A 12,375-nucleotide genomic window follows, 5' to 3' on the forward strand; every position below is an offset into this window, starting at 1 on the left:
GAGAGCAGTGGTTTCTGCTTTTAAGGTATTAAAATCTCACCAGGAGTAAAAGCTTTGTTTTAGCCTTGAATTAATGAGTATCACACACCTGACTTTCAAATTTATCAGCCATGTAAAAATATTGGTTGAGATAGCTATAATGTTTCTCTGAGTCTGTACACTGGCCACTTCCAGCTGTGCACCCAAAAGCAACAACATCTTGCCCATCAGATGTCCTGCTTTGGTCATGTCTGCCAGTACAGCTGCCACAGAAGGTAAAACGCTCTGTGACAGTCTTGGGAAGAGCATAGCATTACTCACCTGTCCGTCTAAGGCCTTGCGGGTGGCAGCAGGCGTGTTGGCATAGGAGCTGATGGAGGAGCTGGTGTTGATGTCATCGGTATCCACAGTGTCACTGATCCCACTGCTGACTGAGCTGCTGTCGTCCCAGCTGCAGAGAGAAGGACACATTCACATGATGTGGGGATCCTTTAAAACCACAGAGCATCACCTCCATCACCACCAACCTGCTGAGTCACCTCTGTGTGGGAGATCAGCTTGTGAGGCTGTGCAATAACTTTGAACATTGATGTTGCTGACAGCCTTTTGCCCCGACATCTGCCCTCCCAAACTGACAATCCATGACACTGGTCCTTCTCAAAGAAAGGTTTGCACCGGTCAGGTCTTGAACTAGCAATGAAATGGAAGCATCCAAACCACAAAGTATATTAACAATCAGTAGGAGGAGCAATGAATGTGCAGTTATATGTTTCTTAACACATGTAGCTGCCGGCAAGACATTTTATAAGAGAGGCGTAAAAAATGGTTCACTATCGATTCAGTCTTTCACAACCAGGATGGAATCTGCATTGCTCTTCCTGGATCCAAGGTTCGACCAATGAACGGATTCTCCTCTCCAGTACCCCGGCATAGACCTTCCCAGGGAAGCTTAGGAGTGTGATTTACCTGAAGTTAAAGACTGGGACTACCACTCCAGTCTGCCAATCCAAAGGCACTGACTCCAACCTCTATGCAATGATGAAGAGGTCTTTCAGCCCAAGAACATCAAGAGCATCGAGCTCAGAAGGCCTCCTTCTTCAGCCTGATGGCTTCCTTTACTGCTAATGTTCACAAACGGGTGCTGGGGTTGCCGCTGTGACATCAACCTTACGGACGCCGCTCTGCACAGCCACCTCAGCAATGGAGGCATGGAACTTTGCCCATTTGGGCTCAATGTCTCAGGCCTCCCGAAGAATGCAAGAGGAATTCTGCCGGAGGTGTGAGTTGAAGATCTTCTGGATAGGGGCCTCTGCCAGACACTCTACCAGGTCTGGCAGGTATTTTTCCCGCCATCTGCTCCAATTCACTTCCACATATTCACATTCACCCATCTCCATTGATCTCTGTGCCTCGGTAGCAAGCAGTCAGTCTATGCTGGCAGTTGGGGCTGGGGGGGGGGGGGAATACTCCTCCTGTGAATAATTAACAGCAGCTGCAGCTGAGCCGACCCCCACACACCTGCCCACACCCAGGACGGCGGACTCCCTGACTCCAGCTTGCTGGGGGTAGCAGTGGCCTCCAATGGCCAATCAAAACACCAAACTTCCCCTCATCCACCATGTAATGGGCCATAAGGGAACTTGCATAACTTCACAACCTAATCTTACAGACTGGATGGATGAGGAGATGAGCTGTTTATATGGTGCTGACACCCAACCAGTGATACTGGTTTTTAACAAAAATAGGTGTGTGTGTGTGTGTGGGGGGGGGGGGGGGACAGGTTTATTTGGTCTGTTGCCGAACCTGAAGGGTGAATGCAAGGTGGGAGGATCAAACAGCCTACTGATTGTTGCCTGAATGTGGGATTAGTTAGAAACTGAGAAGTAAAAAGATCAATGGACTATCTGTGAGGCAGGAAATCGGGTGGCTTTGTAAACAGGGCATTAAAAAGGACACAGGAAGGCAAAGGGGCAGCGTGGCTGAGCATGCTGCTGGCTATGTTTAGTTCACACCACAATCGATTTGTTCTGGTAGATTAGCGCGACGTGGAGAACTGCTGGCGGGCGTTGGTCTGCGAGCAACAACAAGCTACCTGGACAGAAAGGAGGATAAAGGCGTTTTAACCAGAGTGGAAAATGGTATGATTGTAGGAAGAATTTAAACATATAAGATAAAACTACAGAGATGAAAAGAGAATGGGCAGAAGTGATGTGCTCTGTGTTCCAGCCCAGAACATGTCTTCTGTGAGTCTGGTGACTGAGGTAAAGCAGGCTGTCTGGCGTTGTGACAGACAGAGATTAAGAGAAAAATTTATGAGCCCTGGGGAAGGACTCAGCTCTTTCTAAAGGCTATCTGTGCATGAAAACTCTGAGCAGAACACTACTTTGATGAACTAAAGACATCCCTGAGTAAGACACTTATGTTAAAAATAAAGATATCCAGGACAGTCTGAATACTGGAAGTCACTGCTGTCTCAGCAAACCAAAAGATACCAAAATGTCACTCATTTACCAGCAAAAGCATGTCAGAAATCAGAATAAACCCAGAATAAATTACTGCATCCTCTATACTTTGCTGTAAAATAACCACAAACTTTTTGTAAGCAGCAATCATTACTTCCAGTGATTAATTAAAGACAAAATTTAAAATCCTCAGATATTCCCTGGGAGGGAAAATGAGCATCAGGTCATAGAAAGGCAATGCCAAAGGTTCTTATAGTTCACCCAGAGCTCTTCTAGGACTGAAAAAGTGCAGCCCTACCTGGGCCACTGTGCCGCTTGGGGAGGCCCTTCTCAGGCCGGTGCCTTTGCCTGACGCAGACCCCTGCTGCCACCACTCGCTCTGCTGGTGCTCCTCACTCACTGTGGGAATCGGCGGGAGAGCGAGGGCTAGGAGCGGATCTCCAGCAAGCCCGTAACCTGATCCCCATGCCGAGTTAACCAGCGCAGTGCTGGAGCTCATAGGACGTATGCAGCACATAACTTATATATCTGCAAACGCAGATAATATAAAAACACAAATTTAGAAATCATAGAACTGCTCTTGATTCTAATGAACCTGAAGCTTATGGGGCTCCTCCCTCTTTCTCATTGGTCTGTAGCACCTCGCTCTGACTACAACCTGTCTGTTAACAACATCGGACACTCCAGAGAAAAAAGAAACATTAAATTTAGTCAATAAAATGTAAAAAAAAAATGTTAAATGACACCAGTTATAGCAAATAGACAGATAGGCAAGGTGTTGTTTACCTTCGTAGTCACAGAGGAAATTTTCAAAAAATAAGTTTGTAGCCCTGGTCAACCTTCATCCTCGGTGTAATGGAGAACTATTCCACCAAGCGAATTACATCTTTCATGGAAAATCAGGCAAGTACCGCAATGACGCTGAGAAAATACGACACAAAGATTCATTCTCTTCATCTCCTCAGTTCCCTATTTATCACGACTTCTGCTAAGTGAACCTGGAAGTGTGAAAAGGTTCCATTGGACAGCCTTACAGCACTCTACGACTACCAATCGCATTATCTGGGTTTCTTACTCTGACTAAGAGGAATTCGATTTAGTACGATTTCAATTGGACTAACATGCTTACATGTACTTTAAAAGTCTGGTTTTAGTCAGACTAACACAATAATTCGATTTTCTTAGTGTGCATGTAAACATAGTGAGTGTGTTTCTACAAATTACTGCATGGCCTGTAGTTTAACAATAATGAGGCCCACCTAAAAGGCACAAGTGACCTGAATTGCCCTGACAAGCTCAAGGTACTACAGGTATGGCTCACATGGGGATATTTTACAGATTTGGCCATTCAGAAGAGATTCTCAGGACTACAGGCTAATCTGCCCTAGCTCAGACCTCAGACCTCCAGGGCAGCAGTGGTTGTCTGGTAAAGTCAACAGAAGCCAAGAAGAATGACTGGGAGCACCTCCTGAATCAGCCCCTCTACACCACAGACAGTTCCCCTTTCTCTCACTGTCCCCAACCAAAGGAAAATCATTAAACCAGAGTGTAAAGGGGGTGACCAGAGGCAGAGACGGCACCTGTACATTCAGCATATAGTCTTTGTCCCTCAACACCATGACACAATCTGGAATATATGATCCGGCAGGAACCAGTTAACGTTACAGTTCAGCTAGCGACACGCTGCCCATCCCCCACCTGTGTGGCCACACCTACATTTATCAGGGCAGGATAAACAAGAGTGACGGGCCTGTTGCTGCCTCCATGCCGACAGCTGCTCCTCCTCCTCCTCCTCACTTCCTAAAAGGAACAGTTGTGGGTTCCCCTCCAATGTGGGCACAGAAGGTCTGATCTTTATCCACACAGCTCTAGAAGGAAGCAGCTACTGCACCATGCCATCCCAAAATGTCAGGCTTCTGCCATTACATTTTCAATCACGGGAAGGTAAAGGCATTTTTTTGTACATCTGACCCCCCATACATATTTTCATCAGAAGTGTGATTTATCACTGAATGCTTTCCACACACACAACAAAATATCTTTACAATATTAAGTAACTCTTTTGTTGCATAGTAATAATAATTTAAAAATGGGTCTACCACAATACATCATACTTGAGCCAGCTGCAGACCAGCGCATTTCCCTGAATACACCTCTTTGCCCTGTCCAGCAACCTTCAATTGGCCGAAGTCCCACACCTGCTATTCATTGTATCTTGTAGGCTCTGGGCCAATAGCAGCTCCTGCTGCAGACCACTGGGAAGCAGAAGGACCCAGCAGAATGGCTCACACAGCGAACGCCAAGCAAAGTCTGCATCATGTCAATCTCTAATCCACAGACACAGCAGATCTGATCAGGTTTAATGGCAAACAAGCAGTTTAGTCAAAAAATAAAACTATAAAAACTAAAGAAGACTAAACTATATTAAGCTTTCATAAAAGCACAGCACTCAACACACAAACACAGACAGGAGTAATTTGGTGTTGCCTGATCATCAGGAATATAAACATAGCAACACTAAGGCTGGTCGTTCAGATGCAAACTGGGCTGCAACATAAAGGCAGCATATTTAGAGGACTGTGAGGTTTCCTGCTCTTCAGATGGGGCTCTCGGAGATGGCTAGCGCATTCCAGCACAGCCGTCCAGCGCCTGCGGTGTCACACAGCTTTCTCAAACCCAAAGAAATGACAGGGTCACAGCGTCAGGAATTTGGCCTGGTGGCTCACCCTCACAGCTCCTCTCCTTGCTCAAAGGGAGTGTGTGGGGCTGGGATAAAAATAAAAAATAAAAAGTCTAATCTTATCTTTGTGTTTGTAGCCTGCATGAGGAGGCACCTTGGAATGTGGCCTCTTAAGGTCCTGCCTTCAATTAGAGTGGAGAAGAAATCAGACAAAAGCATAAACGAAGGCAGCAGAGCAGTGCCTGGGTTCTGATCGAAGGCAGAGACTGCGCATTGAGTGAAGCAGCTGAGCAGCTTCATGGCTCCCAGTGAAGGCAGCAGAGGAGAGTCAGGGCTCTGAGCAAAGGCAGCAAAGCAGAGTCAGGGCTCTGAGCAAAGGCAGCAGAGCAGAGTCAGGGCTCTGAGCAAAGGCAGCAGAGCAGAGTCAGCACTCAGAGTGATGGCAGACATAAAAGCCGCAATCAGGGCTATACCACCATGATTTTTGCTTACTGTATTTTGACAATGTTGGGAATTTGAGGTGAACTCACCAAAAGCTACTATTTTTGACTCAGAAATATATTTCGTTGTGCCTCTCTGACCAGCTGAATCTCAGTGCCAGGCCGTGGGTGGAGGGGGCTAGTTATCACTGTGCTTAGATCATGATGAACAGCTCTGTAGCATGATCTGCCTCCAGTCCTCCCCCCAGGCAAATGCTAGCTTGTGTGTTGTGTCAACATGCTGGTCGTTAAAGCTGACCAAAGAGGAAAGCCCCACATTTCCCTCCAAAATAGAACCTCTCGCACCAACTGCTGAGTCACCCCCCACCACACAAACACACACACACACACACACAAACACACACACACACACACACACTCCCAGAATGACAGCATTATAGCTTTTGCAGTAGCAGCACATTCAGGATCTCAGGGTTTGTGGCCAAATTGCACCCTGCACAAATCATCCATTCTCTGCATCACCTTAAATCTAATGCCAACAAAGGAGTCATCAAGCATCCAACAGAGATGCATGGGAGAACAGAGCTGGCACCCCAAACTGTTCTGTCACAGCACTGGCTACAAGGTATGGCCACAGCCAGCACTGCCCATAGGGTATGGCCAGTGAGGCCAGGGTGGGGGGGGGGGTAACTTCCCCCAAAGAGGACTAAAATGGGGAAAAACAAGGCTGGGGTGGGGGTTTGGTTCTCTGACTGAGGCACCTTTAGCCAGCCCTGGGCAGGTGAACGAGGCTCCGACTGCCACACAGACATTTAATTCCATGCTAAAAGAGTTTCTCCCAGTTCTTCTGTCACCTGGCCAGGAACAAGGGCTGTGGAACAACAGCTCACATAAAGCAGATTGAGTTTCTTCAGCCTGGTTGCTCAGACCTCTTTCTCACACCCTCCCACGCCACCGCACGACGCACTGAAGGATAAAAGGACACGGTGGGGGAACCTGGCACTGCACAGCCTTCCAATCCGCCCCCAGCGGCTCCAGCACACCGCGAAGAAAGCCATCCGGCAGACAGTGCGGTGACATGAGTCACGTCTGCGCTGGGCTGCGGGGAGCGAATCTGTGCCGCTACTCGCCAGCACCCCCTTTGACGGGTATTTGCAAGACTCTCTTTCCCCTAAACTTTACGTTTAAATCCCCAGGGTTTAGCATGGAGTAGGAGGTGCCAAGAGCAGCGGCCCTTTCCCTTCTTATTGTGGTGCAGGAGTCCAGCTCACAGCCTGCACTCCGAGGTCAGAAAGGAGGAGGTGCTGGAGCTGGCAGGGAGGCTTGGGTTTCAGTCACGGCATGCGGGTTCTCTCCCCCCGGAATGTCTCGGTACAGGCTCAGCTGGTGACGCACCAGAAACACGCGACAGCCACATATCCCATTGCACTTTTACATCCCAATCCTGGTTAGACTGTCCTACGAGCAGAAAGCATGAAATCAAACAGCAGGGGTGGAATTCAAAGGAGTCGTCATCACAAGCAGAGTCTGCACTGACACAAAGAAGAAAGCTTTTGTGTGATTAAGTGAATGCAGGTGTGTGTCCATCACCATTATGTCTGGCTCTGACAGGTAGCCGGGACGCATTTCCACACACACGACAACGGGCATGTAACAGTTTAGAGTTCGTTAAGTAACGCTTTTTGACAGAGAATGTTTAGACTAATGATAAAATAAGCTCCCGTTCATAATTTAGCATTATCTGAAACATTATTTTTCACGAAACATTAGCTAGCTACAATACAAAACGTTACTAATTTGTAACTAATAACTTGCTGCATTTTTGCTGTATGGATTTTGCAGTTATACAGAAGACGGGCATCACCCATTTTTCGGGCATATCCATGAACAAGCCATTGGCGGGAGGCAGTATTTCCTGGATTCAATCAGGTGTAGCGGTGGAAAAGCATGGAATCGGCTCCAAATTAGGCACCAGCACCACGTTGGTGAAAAATGGCCACGTGTGTATTACTGTATTGCTGAACGGTCTGCAGAAGCCAAACAAAAGCAGGGTGTGACTTACTGTTTCACACTACACGCTAAAAAATAAACAGTAGTTGCTTTACCAAGGTGGAGTCAGGCTCATTAGGACATTCTGTACGCATTCGAGCAGCTCATTAGCTAAACTGAACCTCTCAGGGGGATTGTTGGAACTGTCCCTTCACCAGGCTCTGAGACTCGCCATTCACCAGACAGCGCAGTGGGCAGAAGCCTTGCCCTGCTACATGAAGCCCTCACTTTTACCATCGGGAGTAACCAGAGCTATTGGCCAGAAGCAAGGCCCTTCAGCTGTGTACCTGTCCTTTCAGTCAAAACAATCCCGGATTGCATTTTGGCACAGAGGACGGGAAGAGGTGGGTGCTCAGGATATAGTAATAAAGGATTTATCGCTTACAGATCTGGGTCACAGATAATGATAATAATCACTCACAGAACACAATGGTATAAAAGCACAGGGACCACGATGTGGTAGGCGAGTAAGGGGCATCTGTGAAGCTGGTTTTTAAACATGCCCACTCCTGATGTCCCCAGGAGCGGCATATCATGGCCTTTAAGTGCGGCAACATCCACACTGCTGAAGGTGACAGGCCGCAAACGCAGCGCTTAAACAGCTGCAATCTGCAAAATGCAGATTTTGGAGACAAAAGTCAGTGAGCCCCTAGTGCTCCTGTGCTGTCCTGGTTAAAAAGCGGCTCTTTATGACAGGATAGACGGGAGTCTGTCCCACCAATCCCTCTCAAACACATGCACTTATGCTGCGTTCCATTTGAACTTGTGACTCGTAAATTCCAAGTTCCTAGTCGGAAATTTCAACTGGAACACCCCCTCACGTCGGAATTCCAACTCGTGAACTCGGAGGAATCAACCCTGACCTCAGAATTCAAGATGGTGTGCCCTTTATCAACAGAAGTTAAAGCTGTAGTTCTGTACTGTTTATTAGAACTTATGTCTTATTTGTAGCTCATTAAATCGGTCGTACTCACAGTAGTGTTCAACTGCTATCTGTAGACGTGTTGCTACGGTTTTTTCATGCATAAAAAACCATGTAATGTATTGTTATCCACTGATATTGCTAATAATGGCTAACAATTAACCGGGCTAAAACTGTGGACAGTTTCAGTAAGCAGGACTTAAGGTAGTTGACCTACTATATCACAGACATAAAAAAATAATAAAATTAATAATAATGGATGCATGGACAAAGAACAGATACAACACGATCAGGATAGTATAATAAGAAATAAAGTATTTTATATAATATAATATGACAGCATGGTATTGGAAATTTTTCTAAATTTCAGTGTGATTTTATTGTAATAAATATTGAGGTATTTATAAAACAAAAAAGGGGTTCAACGCCATTTCTCACAAACCTGTTTAGGAATGATTTAAACAGCAATTAAGGATGGAAATTATTATGATTGTCTTGGAGAATGCATGCAGCAATCATGCAAATGCAGCGGAGGTAAACATGTAAAACTGATTCTTAAACATATATTAGATAATCTTGAAAATGAGTAATCATTGAAATCGCAAAACCATTTTTTTCCCTATGATAGTAGTATAAATGTTTTAGCGAAACTCACCTGTGTTATAATATTCGTAACAAACTAATGGTAAGAAAAAGCCTGCTGTAGCTGACTAGCGATGTAAGAATTGTATGTGCATAACAGCTGATGTTGGTATGCATATCGCACATTGTAAAGCCCTATAATATACTACAGTCATTTGTCGAATTCAATACAAAATACTCCGCCTCGCTTTGTAATGTCATTTGGCAATGGTACCAGTTTTTATGCCAGTGGAAAACCAACACCTTGAAGTACTATACTTTTGGTACTTTCTTGACTGTGGAGTCCCTAGGCCAGTTTCTGTCCGATTGAACGTACACATGCAGGAGTAAATCGCATTATCTGGGTTTCTTAGTCCGACTAAGAGAAATTTGACTTAGTACGATTTCAGTTGGACTAACATGTTTACGTGTACAAGTCAGGTTTTAGTCGAACTAACACAATAATTCGATTTTCTTTGTGTGCATGTAAACATAGTGAGTGTGAACCAGATGCGGGTAAGACTCTGGCCCCCCTCATCAGTCCAGGATGTTCCCCCACCCCCTCAGTCTGCTACATCAGTCTTATTGGGGGGTGGGAGGCAGCCAAGGCTGGATGCACGTCGTAGGGCTGTGTTTTATGCTAATGTGGCTAATACATAGAAGCTTACTTCCAAACCCACTGATTAATGAAGGCTCCCTGCAGGAACAAGCCAGAAGCTATGCCATTCCTTCTCTGGGGCATTTCCCGTGCACTACATCCTTCTGTGTTCATCTCCGAAGCTGGGGGAAGGCACTCTGTGGACAATAGCTCAGAACACATTCTCACATACCGTACTGCACTGGAGCAGTGTGATGCATGGTTAACTGCAGAGGTTACGCTGCTGTGTGAGCTTCACTTTCATCTTGTCACTCTAATAACTGATGCTTCCCCCAATGCAAATTGCCTTTGCTAACGCTCAGTGTTGTCAAAACAGAACAGAAAACCCTCAGTCCACTTCCCTCATTTCTGTTTGTCTTCCAATCAGTCAGTGGTGAATGCTAAATACACAGCAATGTAAATGTGTGAGCTGTCTGCTCAGTAAAGATGCCCCCCCCCTGCTGGATCCTGACAAAGAAGGCAGAGGTGGTAGGAACAATGCCCCCCCCCCCCCAAACAGGGAAGAAAACAACAGGAGGGGGACCACAGGCCTGAACTCATCCGTAACCATAGCCAGCTGCCAGAGGAGCAGAGTGGGACAATCAGTCAGTTTCTGTATGACAGAACAAAGGAGGGTCTGTCCCCAGCACGGCCGCAGCCAGGGGATCATGGGAAAAGCTGAAGCAGCACAGCACTGCTCCAACCCCACACTGAACCGCCAACCCCAGGCCGTCTGGGTCTGGGGTCAGGCATTGTCCACCAGGCAAATGTGAGTGCCTTACCTGTCAGCATCCCCCTGGCCTGTAGATGCGTTGCGATGGAGAGTCTCTCTCACAACGGCCATTCCGTCGGGAAGCCTGTTGAGGCGGCGCGTGTACAGACTCAGACCCCCGTCAGTCATGTAGCTGCAGGGATAGACAGACAGGTGCGGGTGAGCAGACGCAGACTGCACCCCAGGAGCGCCTCCTCCTCAGGACGCCAATGCCGCCATCTGCCAGACTGAGTAAGCACAGGCTTGCACAACACTTCATGGAGCTGCAGAGCTCTGGTAATGCGCCATTCTGTCCAGGTGAAACACAGTGACTACAACACAGATCAGAGGGAGGAGCTGCATGCACCATTAACAGGCAGGAAGCATTATTCATTTCATTTTTATCCCAAACAAGAAATTTGTTGCAAATTATGCATTTGACACTGGAAGTGAAAGTAGTCTTTTCACACTGGAAAGAATACCATTAAAGGCCATTTAATAATACTAAGCTGCCAACCAAGGCCAAAGCAAATACGTTAAACACAGTGACATCAAAAAACCTCAAAGCAAACCATCTGCTGTTGTTACAGCTCTGTGAAAGGTATGTAAGATGATCTTTTCTTAATAGATAGATTTTTTTGGTTAAATAGCCAATCAATATTAAAGAGTGGCTATACAGTACTGGTCAAAAGTCGGGACACACCTACTGAAAATCATTTGTTTTTCAACAAGAAAATCACCCTAAGAACACCTCGTGGTTATGTACTAAATATTTTCTTGTGAACAACTGCGACAGACAACCTGGCCCCCGCAATCCCTCGACCAAAACCCTATACAGCTGGTTTGGGATGAGCTGGATCAAAGAATATGAGCAAGATAACCAACTTGTGCCCAGAACTTGTGGAAACTCCTTCAGGACTGTTGAAGAAGCCTTCCAGGTGGCTACATCTGGAAGCTGCTTGAAAGAATTCCAGTAGTTTGCAATGCTGTCATCGAAGCCAAAAGGGGCTATTTTGAAGAGTCTAAAATTTGAGAAAATTGTTGAATATTTCTCTTGGTCATTGAAATATGTGATATGTATTTCTTCATTGCCTCGAGGCCTTTTACTTTAAGGTGAATAACATAGGTAAAATAGAGACAAATGCATAAAAATCAGGCGTGTCCAGACTTTTGACTGGTATTGCAAAAGTAATATTAACCGCAACAAAGGTGGAACAATAAGACATTTCAACTCTTACACACATGCATAAAAAGCGAGCTCGATGGACTAAATGGCCTCCTCTCGTTTGTATAGTTCTTATGTTCAAAAAACAGCTAAAAGCTACACACCAATGAGATTCTATATATTTTACAGTCAAATTGTATCTGAGTTTTTTCCTCCCGCTCGAATGACAAAGTGGCTGTAAGTTAATGATACATCACAGCTGCAAGTGGTCATTTCTGCTCTGTTGCATGTGGAATGATTGTGGCTCGGTGAAAGAAGGACAAACCTATTAGCCATTAAGCTTTGCCAATTTCCTGAGTCAACAAACACTCACCATGAATATGTATCCTCTTAACTCATCCCTACTGTCTTTTCAGCACATTAAGTAATAATTAGCAGATAACAAAGATTCACTGTGTCTAAAGGGATGTTTGGTGCCGAAGTGGGGCTTATCTAGGACTGATAGAAACCAGTTTAAACCCAGCAGAGGGCTGTGGTATCCTCTGCATGTAGCTGTCAGGTGGCGGCTTTGTGTGAACTCCTCTCTGAAGCTGAGGTCCTGGAATGCTCCCAGGACCTGGAAGAACACCGTTCAGAACCGCTGAATCACCCTAACCAGGCTAAAAATGT

General features: G+C 46.0%; 1 protein-coding gene across 8 annotated transcripts in view; it reads right to left on the minus strand.

The window, feature by feature from the left end:
- The window catches only part of nav2a (neuron navigator 2a), a 169,140-nt gene that overhangs the window by 31,870 nt on the left and 124,895 nt on the right, over window positions 1-12,375 (minus strand). For all 8 annotated transcript variants that reach the window (XM_072718114.1, XM_023817415.2, XM_023817430.2 and 5 more), the window contains 2 exons: window positions 10,573-10,695; window positions 301-430 (listed from right to left, as the gene is read on the minus strand). In XM_072718114.1, the coding sequence (XP_072574215.1) occupies window positions 301-430; window positions 10,573-10,695 (253 nt within the window). The remainder of the gene's footprint in view (window positions 1-300; window positions 431-10,572; window positions 10,696-12,375) is intronic.

This window comes from Paramormyrops kingsleyae, chromosome 11, assembly GCF_048594095.1.
Source record: "Paramormyrops kingsleyae isolate MSU_618 chromosome 11, PKINGS_0.4, whole genome shotgun sequence".
Lineage (NCBI taxonomy): Eukaryota > Metazoa > Chordata > Actinopteri > Osteoglossiformes > Mormyridae > Paramormyrops > Paramormyrops kingsleyae.